At 35.9% G+C, this 11378-nt stretch overlaps 3 protein-coding genes across 5 annotated transcripts; 2 read left to right on the top strand and 1 right to left on the bottom strand.

The window, feature by feature from the left end:
• Positions 1–580: 580 nt before the first annotated feature.
• Positions 581–3569, top strand: LOC107790546 (laccase-3). Its single transcript, XM_016612485.2, has 6 exons — positions 581–778; positions 860–1011; positions 1098–1342; positions 1558–1686; positions 2193–3137; positions 3242–3569. The coding sequence occupies exons 1-6, from the start codon at positions 656–658 to the stop codon at positions 3370–3372; spliced, it is 1725 nt and encodes a 574-aa protein (XP_016467971.1). The 5' UTR covers positions 581–655; the 3' UTR covers positions 3373–3569.
• A 706-nt stretch (positions 3570–4275) lies between these two features.
• On the top strand, positions 4276–10095 carry LOC107790555 (shewanella-like protein phosphatase 1). Of its 3 annotated transcripts, none has more exons than XM_016612511.2 (10): positions 4276–4598; positions 4954–5054; positions 5385–5498; positions 5690–5902; positions 6326–6461; positions 6556–6728; positions 6952–7040; positions 7227–7296; positions 7514–7619; positions 9665–10095. In XM_016612511.2, the coding sequence occupies exons 1-9, from the start codon at positions 4388–4390 to the stop codon at positions 7598–7600; spliced, it is 1194 nt and encodes a 397-aa protein (XP_016467997.1). In that variant the 5' UTR covers positions 4276–4387; the 3' UTR covers positions 7601–7619; positions 9665–10095. The 3 variants fall into 3 exon arrangements, with proteins under 3 accessions (XP_016467997.1, XP_075099566.1, XP_016467990.1); XM_075243465.1 differs by lacking the exon at positions 9665–10095 and adding an exon at positions 8252–8625; XM_016612504.2 differs by lacking the exon at positions 9665–10095 and adding an exon at positions 8186–8625.
• Positions 8354–9965, bottom strand: LOC107790537 (cytochrome b561 and DOMON domain-containing protein At5g47530-like). The gene has a single exon (XM_016612473.2). It carries the CDS (start codon positions 9963–9965, stop codon positions 8832–8834), a length of 1134 nt encoding a protein of 377 aa, XP_016467959.1. The 3' UTR covers positions 8354–8831.
• Positions 10096–11378: the final 1283 nt, after the last annotated feature.

Below are 11378 nucleotides of genomic sequence, written 5' to 3'. Positions count from 1 at the left end.
AAAATATATATTAAAGATTAGCAATAACATTAGCTAATTGGATAACGTTTGATGAATTTTTTTATTATTAAATATTAATAATAGTGTCTATGTGTTGGCTGGAGCAAGTGATGAATCAAAAGTAAGATAATTGAAACAAAAATGACCCCGTCCATAATTAAGGAAAATTATTTTTCCCCTTTTGATGGAAAACATTTTTCTTAATCAAACATCAGCAACAAACTTCTTCATAGAAAATATTTTTCTAGAAAATAACTTCCGTTATACCACACAACCGAAAATGTTTTCAGGATATTTTCCATCATGAGGAAACTCAGGAAATTTTGAAAGAACAAAAAAAGTAGAAACCGTTATTAACTGAATTTACTACTAATATGTAAGAAGAAATGATATTAGTTTATTAGATTAAGAATTGCAAGTGGGTGCACCAACCCCTCCATGTAGTTGGACTAAGTTGCCTAAAACTTTCCAAAATCCCTTAATTTTTTATTTTTCTTGAAGAGTAAACCAAGCTTTAGATTCCCTCCCCATAGCATTATAAATAGACCACTTCGTTAAGTCCACTAACCACAGCATCACAACTTCATTAAGTCTTCTAAACAGAATATTACAACTTCCAAGAATTCACTAAAACAAAGTCAGAAAAAGAAGAGAAATGGAGACTTGTAAAAATTATCTCAAGATTCCATTGTCCAATGGCCTCTTGGCAACAATTATAGCTATACTATCTCTACTGTCTTCTTTTGCAAATGCAGAATTTCACTACCATGAATTTATTGTAAGTATCCATTCACATTTTCTTCTTATTTTCTAGAAAAAATTCCAACATTGTCACGATTTTTTTTTTTTTTTTGGACAGGTTCAAGAAACAAGTGTAACAAGGCTATGCAGAACCAAGAATATAATTACAGTGAATGGACAATTCCCAGGACCAACTTTGACAGTTCGAAACGGAGATACACTATTTGTTACTGTCGTTAATAGAGCTCGTTACAACGTTACAATCCATTGGTAATTACTTTATAGACGACTTCACTGCAAATAATATTTTACATTGTCAGTGCACAGAACTTAAACTGTTTTAAATTTCCATGCAGGCATGGAATTCGTCAAATGCGAACGCCATGGGCTGATGGGCCTGAGTATGTAACACAATGCCCAATTAGACCAGGAGGATTTTACACATACAGATTCACTATTGAAAACCAAGAGGGTACATTGTGGTGGCATGCACACAGCAAATGGCTTAGAGCTACTGTTTATGGAGCCTTAGTTATCTTACCAAAACAGGGTTCTAATTTTCCTTTTTCACTGCCTCAGAAAGATATCCCTATTCTTCTTGGTACTATTTTTTTCCTATGTTACTCGGACTCTGCAAAAATGGTGTCGGGTGCACGTCGGATCCTCCTAAAGTAGTGCATTTTTGAAGGATCCGACACGGATGAGGCAATACTTTTGGAGAGTCGGCGCAACATAGCTTTTTTTCCCTTTTCATTTTAATTTTGATCAAAATCCAATGTGAGTATGTGACTAATTAAGTTCTTGATTTTATCATAGGGGAATGGTGGAACAGAGACATTATTGCAGTTCAAAGACAAGCACAATTCACTGGAGCAGCTCCTAATATTTCCAATGCATATACTATTAATGGTCAACCTGGTGACCTTTACAGATGCTCTAGCCAAGGTTCTTACCAAAACATAGCCTCCTCTTAATTTTTTTTATATACACTGACAGTTAAAAGATTTTTTTACACTATCTTTGCAACTTAAGGAAGGGGAGCCTTGGCGTAACTAGCAAAGTTGCTGCCATATGACCAGGAGGCCACGGGTTCGAGCCGTGGAAACAGCCTCTTACAAAAATGTAGGGTAAGGCTGCTTATAATAGACCATTGTGGTCCGGCCCTTTTCCGTACCCCGCGCATAGCGGGAGCTTAGTGCATCGGGCTTTCCTTTTTATCTTTAAAATTTAACAGGTTGTAGAATGTTATTACTTTATTTTCCAGATTATATTAGGCTTGATATAGAGAGGTATCTATTGTCGTAGGTCAAGTCCTGATAACCTTTTCTATACTGTCAGTACTTAGTATATATAACTTAAACACAAAATATGGAACCAAAATTATCCTTAAAAGGGAAAAAACAAAAGAGGATAACAGATTTCATCATTACTAATTCAGAATTTTAATGCAGGTACTATGAAAGTCTCAGTGAACCCTGGAGAAACTGTTCTACTGAGAGTAATCAATGCTGCACTCAATCAACAACTTTTCTTCTCAGTTGCAAACCACATGCTCACTGTTGTAGGTGTTGATGCTACTTACAACAAGCCTTTTACAACCAATGTTATTATGGTTGGACCTGGTCAAACAACCAATGTAATCCTCACTGCTAATCGCCCCCCTGGCCGCTACTATATGGCGGCTAGCGCCTATGCCACTGCCAGAAACGCGCAATTTGACAACACCACTACCACTGCCATCCTTGAATACGCAAATCTCAATCCAGGAGCGAATTCAAGACCTTCATTGCCTCAGCTTCCAGCTTTCAACGATACAGCTACCGCGACTGCTTTCACTAGCCAATTGAGGAGCATTCCTAGTAACAATGTTAGAGTTCCCACTCAGATTGATGAGAACTTGTTTTTCACTGTTGGACTTGGCTTAGTGAATTGCGCTCCTGGTCCTAGATGTCAAGGGCCTAATAATACGCGGTTTGCTGCCAGCATGAATAATATTTCATTTGTTCTTCCTAGAAGAACTTCATTGCTCCAGGCTTATTACCAAAACATTCCAGGGATTTATACATTGGATTTTCCTCCTGTTCCAACTGTGCAATTTGACTACACGGGCAATGTTTCACGAGGACTTTGGCAACCAAGATTTGGAACTAAGTTGCACAAGATCAAGTTTGGTTCTACTGTACAAATTGTATTGCAGGATACTGCTATCTTTTCAACAGAGGATCACCCTATACATCTTCACGGATATCATTTTTGGGTCGTTGGACAAGGTTTTGGTAACTTCAATCCTCAGACGGATACTACTACATTTAACCTAATTGATCCGCCTGTCAGGAACACAATCGATGTGCCTGTTGGTGGATGGGCAGTCATTCGTTTCGTGGCAGATAATCCAGGTAAGAACCTGATCCTAATCATAAAAATGTCACTAAAAAATGTTCCAAGTTGAAATTTTGTGTACATATTCAGAAAGTTTGATCAGTTTATGTATTTGTTACAGGGCTTTGGTTGTTCCATTGCCACATTGATTCTCATTTGGCTTGGGGGCTAGGGATGGCGTTCATCGTCGAGAATGGAATAGGAGAGAAACAGACAATGGAGCCACCTCCACCAGATCTACCACAATGCTAAGATGTTGAAATTGTAGCAAATTGTCCATGTTATTGTTGTCTTAAAATTAAGTAGTTCTTAGTGTGTCTGTTTATTGTTTTTTCAAGTGTGAGCTATCAGGATTTTGCCTTTGCTTTATTAAGTAAAGTCTGGAATTCTATTGTCTATGATTAATGTTCAGCATCAGAGAGAAGTATTGAACAATTTTATTGTCATCACATTTCTCTCTTTCTTTAAAATCTTTCTTGGCTGAGCTTATATTTATTAGATTTTCTTTGGGTCATAATAGAGATTAAGTCACTTTAGGTGACAGCGACAACATTTAACTAAACCTAAAAACTAAAACATAAAATCCTTTAGGCTGATAGATACAAAATAGTTTTGTGAGTTTACTAATACAACGAGTAAAGCTCAAGACTTTAATGATACAAAAAAAATAGTTTTATGATTTTACTTATATAACAAAAAAAGTACAATAACTTTAATGATACAAGAAATAATTTTGCGACTTTATTGGAACAACTGTTCGGTAATCATGGTGAAATTAATCCAAGTGAAATTAAAGTTCAATAATCACTTGTGAAATTATCCGCTATAAAACTTAAACCTTTTTTTATTTGAAGAATCTTTTGGTGACTCAATTTTTTTTTTTTTTTTTGGGTTTCTTACTCAGTATTCAGTACCCGACTAAATCCAGATGTGCGCTAGAAAATTTCACATAGGGGATAAAAATTTCACATAGGGGATAACCTCTCATTGAGGATGAATGTGTAACCCTAACCGGCAGGTGACTCAGAATTAGAAAAGAAAAAGATACTAGTTCTAGTAAAAAATGACAATGTCACGAAACATGTGGCTAAGACAGCTCCTCTTTTTTCGGAGTGCCCAATTATTCATGGTTGTTATTGCAAGGTAGACCAGTTACAATATAGTGTGCAAAAAATATTTGGACAAAATACTGACTTGAGTGACCAATAACAATTGAAAACACAAAAGGCAAAAATATTCACAACTACTGACTTGTGTTATTCAATCAATGGCTACTGTTGCACTAACATGTTCTTTACCACTTCAACCACCTTCTGCTTCTTCACAATCACAGTCCCGCAAATTGGTTGATACGATTGTTTCAACTCCAGCTCAGTATAGCAGTAGCAGTACTAATAGCTATGGAAGCTTAAAACCCATTGTAGTAAATGGGGACCCGCACACTTTCGTTTCAGCTCCGGGTCGTCGAATTGTCGCGGGTTAGTTTCAATTTTGCTTTTGGTTTTCTGAAGAACAACATCTGGGTAGTGTGACTAGTCTAATTGCAGTTATTGAATTGGAACTGAGATTTAAAGTTGTCGTGTAATAAGTTTTCACATAAATTGAGAGGCAAAATGTAAATATAAAGAAAGTTAGGGCATTCTTTTGCTATATAGATTATTTTGATTGTTTCTCTAAATTGTTAGTTCTTATCTTCCTTTAGTGAATTGTTTCGTTATTGTAATTGGGCATAATGAAATTCTCAGTTCTGCTATTTATTTTTTTTTGGCCCGACTGTTTCTGCAGTCTTTCTTTCTGTGTATTTATTTGTCTCTTATTTGAGGTGAATTTTAGTCGGAGATTTGCATGGAGATCTTGACAAGGCAAGAGGTGCACTTGAGACGGCTGGTGTGCTGAGTTCTGATGGTCAAGATTTCTGGATTGGCGGTGAGACGGTAAGCTTTTAATTTGCCATCACATTTCTAGCTTGGAGGGTATTAAATGCATTCTACGTTTTGTTTAGATTTATGAACTCGTTCTAAGGCATCTATAATCAGAAGCGGATCCAGGATTTAAACTCTCTGGGTTCAATCTCTAAGTTTTTAGCATTCGACCTATTATATTTTAAAGTTATGGGTTCATATCTACTGTTGCAATTTTAATAAATTTTTACACATAAATTATGCTCCGCGTCAAAAGTACGGGGAGATGAACCGGTACCTTAAGGCTGGATACGCCCCTGCATCTATTAGCTTATAAAAATATAACAAGTTTCTTTTTACCAGGTGTTGATTCAGCTTGGAGATATACTTGACCGAGGTGAAGATGAACTTGCAATTTTATCATTGTTGAAGTCACTAGACATCCAAGCAAAAGCTCATGGTGGAGCAGTTTTCCAGGTCTGTGTTTTTTCAGCTACATCTACAAGTATCTTGATTGTAGCTGACTGCTAATCTGTACATCGTTATTATTTAAACAGGGTAATGCTAATCGTTTTGTACTGTTCAATTTTACAACTACTTTGGAGATTTGCATGGTTATTTGCTTCCAACCATATCTGTTTTCTTCATGTTCTGAATGGTTATTATAGGTCAATGGAAATCATGAAACTATGAATGTAGAGGGGGACTTCAGATATGTTGACAATGGGGGACTTGACGAGTGTATAGACTTTCTGGATTACTTGGAGGAATGTGAACACAACTGGGAAGAAGCTTTTGTCAGTTGGTGTGCTGTGTCTGGCAGATGGAAACAAGATCGGAAGGTGTCTCAAAATTATTGGGCTCCATGGAATTTGGTAAAGGTGTGTTCTATTAAGATCAAGGTTTCTATTAAGATCAAGGTCTTAGTCTCATGGCTAATGGGAGGTTTGGAAGTTACTTACATTTGAGTGGCCGGGCAAATAAATATATTGGCATCAGAAGCATTTTAGTTTTGAATTATAAAAAGAAAAAAACATTATATTGTGGGTAAACAGAAAGTACCACCTTATTGCTGTGAAGTAAAAGCATACCGTTTACACTAGTATTGAGATTAGCAAGCAGTCCATTTGCAATCAGCGGGGTTGATAAGAAACACGTTGAAAGTGATAACTATATAATTTTTAAGCAGATATTTTAAGATAGTTACCCCTTTTAGAATTCATAAGAAACATTTGTTGCTTTTTCCATATGGTTTGGTGCTTGACATTTTCTATGCTTATTAAGTCGTCCAAATATTAGGACAGCGGCAAAAGGGTGTAATTGCAAGATCAATCCTCATGAGACCCGGAGGTCCATTGGCATGTGAGTTGGCCCGTCATGGTGTTGTTCTTAAGGTTGATGATTGGCTCTTCTGCCATGGTGGCCTTCTTCCTCATCATGGTAATAAGCTAATCTGCTACCCAGTATTCTGATTTATTAGGATACATGTAAAAAGATTCTTGTATATTGATTATTAATGCTGCTGTTGCTGCAGTTGCCTATGGTTTAGAGAGATTGAATAGAGAAGTATCTCAATGGATGAAAGGTCCGAGTGAAGCTGACGATTCTCCGCAGATGCCTTTCATAGCCACCAGGGGCTATGATAGTATCGTGTGGAACCGTTTGTACTCCAGAGATTCAGATCTGGAAGACTACCAGATCGAGCAGGTTATAGGCATTTTCCTCTATGCACATTCAGCAAGCATTATTCTGGGTTTCACTGAATCCGTGGATCTTTTTTGTCGATTAGTTCTTTCAAAGCTGTATTTTCTAGCCCTTTTGCATATTGATCTCTTCCAATGTTGAAATAAATCAAGTTTAATTTGTGATCTTATTGACTTGATTATTTAGGTGATGCTAATTTTCAACTTACCGCTTTTTTCATGATCAGATCCAATCTCTTCTTGAAGAGACACTGCAAACTGTGGGTGCCAAAGCGATGGTTGTAGGGCATACTCCTCAACCTATGGGGGTGAATTGGTAGAGGATCTTTATACGATCTGTTATTTTCTTAAAGTGATACTAAGATGAACTTTTTGTGTTAGATATAAATATTACAACCAACAGTTAACTTTAGGAATCAATTTTTAGCTCAAAGAAAGAACTATCTTTACAGATCAGCATCTCTTTAGGCCACGTAGATGATTGATCTTGGTTTCCCTGCAGCAAATACAACTGTAGCATATGGCGAATTGATGTGGGAATGTCTAGTGGAGTACTTGGCTCGAGCCCTGAGGTAATTTCCTTTCTGGCCCAAGCACTATTATAATTCCAGTATTAAATGAGAAAATATAACAACTCGCATTCACTGTTGATGCCACTTCTAGGAGGCTACTATGTCTAGGTTTATTACCATTTCATAGTCATGTTTGCTAGCTTGATTGTATGGCTCCTTATACAGATGTATGCGCCCTTTATACTTAGAAATCTCCCACTTCTTGTTTTTTTATCAGGTCCTAGAAATAAGAGATAATAAAGCTAGAGCCCTAAGGAGCACAAGGGATTGGTCCAGTGAACTTCAGGTTGCTGATTACACGTAGATTTCATAGGAACCCCAAGGTATGCTGAGATGAACTTTATTATGCATTTGGTATGATGTTTCACGTTATACCATGTCAAGGGTTGATGCTATTCTGGTTGCAGCACCAAACTCTCTCCCGTCCTTGCAAATATAAAACAGAAATGAAGAATAAAAATATAGTAAAATAAAGGACCTCTCCTTACTTTCGTTTTTCTTTTCATCTTTATTTTTGTCTGGTATTGCGTGCTTTTGAATGATTCGAACCAATTTGCATATAAAGGGAAAAAGAAAAAGTGAAAAACCGATCTGGATATATTTTTCACTGGAATAAATGCCATGAGGCTTGTTATGTTTTAATGGGGGGACATTCAGAAGTTCATAAAATTCCTTGAATTTGCTTCTCTGAATGAATGAACTTGTCTGCATCCTTAGGGGGAGTTCCCTCATCCACGAAAAGAACATGTACTACAGTAATTTTTTCAGGAACAAAAAAAACTTTTTGTGAGTTCAGATGACAGAAATAAAAGATGCCTGTAGGACTTGGATTTTCTCAACCCCAACTTTGCAATCCTAAAAAATTCCCTCATCTTATTTGTTTCTACAGGCTTTTCATATATCTTTGAAATTTCACCACTGACATGGCTCAGTGCCTGTTTGAACTTTGAACTAGAATAAAACAAGACGGGGTTTTTGTCTCTTACAAATGGCCATATGAATTGGTGAATGAGTGAATTTATCCATTCCAGAAAACAGGGAACTGTGGATTGAAAGCTGGCTCCTTGTTTTCTATTTGTATAAATCGTGTATAGTGATTCGTTGTAATTTAAATACTAGTCAGAAATATGCGTGTTCATTAGTATTTGAACAAGGTATATAAGAAAAATAGCATCATATGCCAATTGTCTCTAACATACCAAGGACATTCATACGTGAAACTCCTACTTTTTAGTCTTACATGAACTTTTTAATATTTGCTGTAGTCATAAATTTTTTCAGACAGATGCATTTTATGAAATTCTGCTTTCCGTTTTAGTCCTAAATAAATCATGATTTTTTAATTAAAAATAGTAGTAGTTAAAAGGACAGACATAATAGAAGAAATATTGTAAAACTAGTACATCTAGTATAATCCCTTGAGCATGTAACATACATTAAATTTGAGCTACAAAAATTATACGCCTATGAAATTAAACATTCTGATTTATAATTCGTTACAATTCTACACTTTTTGTTCCATAAAGTTTGGAAAATTAAGCTCCCACTGCAGTTTCTTCTGTGTCTTTTTTAGCCTTCAAGAACCATCTCAGAACTTCAAGAATAACAGCAACAAAACCCAACGAAGCAAGAAAACCAATGTAAGCATTCTTCCAAATTCCCACATCCATCATCTGAAAACCCTTGAAACAATTGACAATTCCCAATATAATAGTAGCATAACCAGTACACCAATGGTAAAAATTCCAATATACCCTATATTTGTGATCTGGTTTGGGCCTCAACCATCGAGCTAAAACTTGTAATGTTGCAAGCCCTAAAAGTGCACCACCAATATACCTATGAGAAGTGTGTTTAATTTTCACTCCAGAAGATTTCCTCCCAAGTACAAATCCCAAACTTCCACCAGTAATACCAAGAAAATAAGCCAAAATTTGACAATAAATATGTAGATGAAACCACAAAGGATCTGTCAAAGGTAAATATCTCAATCTAGCAAGAACAACACCTAGTGGCATTAACATACCCCAACTAACACCATTGATAATCCCATGAGCAATCTTAAGCTTAGACCTTGAACTTGATTTTAATTTTGTAGCCATAGTTTTCCCTGAATGGAAATCCAAAGTTCCAAAAGACTTCACGTTATCTCCTGACAAGTCATGAATTCTTGGTTTATCATCTTGTAATGGTCCTTCTTGCCATACATGATTCACAACAGTACTTCCATTGGTAGGAATCTCAAACTTGGCAAAGATGATAACTTCTCCATTGATATTCTGAGCTGAAACGTCGTAAACCCTTAAACTCAAGTCACCCTTTTCGAGCATAGTTCCATAGGTGTTAATAGGTGATGTGTATGCTTCAGGAGTACCATCAGAATGTTGCAATGCCACAAAAGCTTGTGAGCCAACCATCCCTGTGGATGTAGGGTTTATAGCCCAAGCAAGCCATCTTCCATGCACCTTTTCGGACCTTCTAAAGGCGATTTCAACAGTACGAGAAGGCTGGTAGAAATTCCAATGAATAAAAGAGTTTAAAGTGTGAAGATTTGAGCATGAATCAAACGACTTGTCATGGAATTGGAAGTCGGAGCAGTTGGTTTGAGCAGAAGAGATGAAGAATAGGGAAAAAAAGAAGCAAAACGCTAGCATTTTTGAGTAAGCCATGGTTGTAGCACAGGGAAGTTATTTTAATGAGAGGGGTGGTGTACTTTTATAATACATGAACTAATCCTAATTAGAGATGGATTGGTAGACTAATTTCTAAGATTTTAATAACAAGTGCAAGTAACGCCAATTTGGTTGGAATTAGGAAAATTTGGAGTTTGACTGTAATTTCGAGAATGTTTTTAGACTTATTTCCAAAAATGGTAATAACATGTGCAACTGAAAAAACAAAAAACAATTACGCCAATTTGGTTGGAATTAGGAAAATCCAAGGGCTGCTCTAGGGTAAGCAGGTGAAGCCCTTGCCCAAATATAAAGTGTACTACATTATTATATAATATATATGATTTATATTTATATAATTATTAAAGAAGGATTTCAAATTTTAGCATTTCTTTTTAAATTTAGTAGAGGTAGGATTGAGTGAGTTAATTATAATTTTTTTCTCTCATTAAGTTAAACAATATATTTATTTTCTCATCAATTCTATTTTTCTTCCTCTATATATAGTCTTTTTCATGTTTCTCACAAATTTACTTTATAATCTCAGAGTCTCTAAATCAGCTATTCTTTTTTGTCACATTTGATTTATTCATATATAAGAAAATAAGTTGTTTTGTGTCTTTTTTTAATTAAGAAATCCTTGAGGCAAGCGTCACAGAGTTCAAAACTCGAGGAATAATGAGTTTATCCTTTTACCATTTCCACTTAATACCATATTTTCATATAGGGGAGAGTTCAATACAACACATTATGCGTTGTGCTCTCACCACTAGATCAAAGGCATGTAGGCTTCTTCTTCTTTTTTTGGAAGATTTTTACCAGGTAGGACTCTTATTAAAATGTATTTATATTAATATCACCATTTTTGGATTGTTTCAATAATAGCATATTTTATTACAATTGTAGCATAATTAAACAAAATACTATTTAATAGTAACCCATTTATTCTATAACTCTTTCCAAAACAAGGGATTATGTTTAAATTCTTGTTATCTTATTCCTCTTTTGATATTACTTTTTATTCAAAACCTTAGCAGCCACTCTACCATTGACTCTCCCTCTCCACCATATACGGACGACTTCTGCTTTTTGCCGGACCACAGTTTTTCACCTCTGATCGAGCTGCGAACACGAGCAAATAGGCGGTTAGGGGGAGAGGGCCGGCTGGGCCTACCATTTCAATCAATCTTTGGCCGCTCAGTGCCACTATTGGTACGAGTTGTAAGGAGTCTTGGTCTCGAGACCAAAAAGCTCCACAATCACCTCTCCACTCAGGGCCGACTTTAAGGTTATCACAAGTAAGGTTTATGCTTTAGGCCCCCAAATTTGGGGGGCCCCATTTTTTAAAAATAATATATTTATAGGTCTTTAAAAAAATAATTTAATATTTTTAACACAAAAGTAGAGTTT

This window comes from Nicotiana tabacum, chromosome 22, assembly GCF_000715075.1.
Source record: "Nicotiana tabacum cultivar K326 chromosome 22, ASM71507v2, whole genome shotgun sequence".
Classification (NCBI taxonomy): Eukaryota; Viridiplantae; Streptophyta; class Magnoliopsida; order Solanales; family Solanaceae; genus Nicotiana; species Nicotiana tabacum.
Note: the sequence above shows the minus strand (reverse complement) of the source record. Positions and strands in the feature narration are given on the sequence as shown.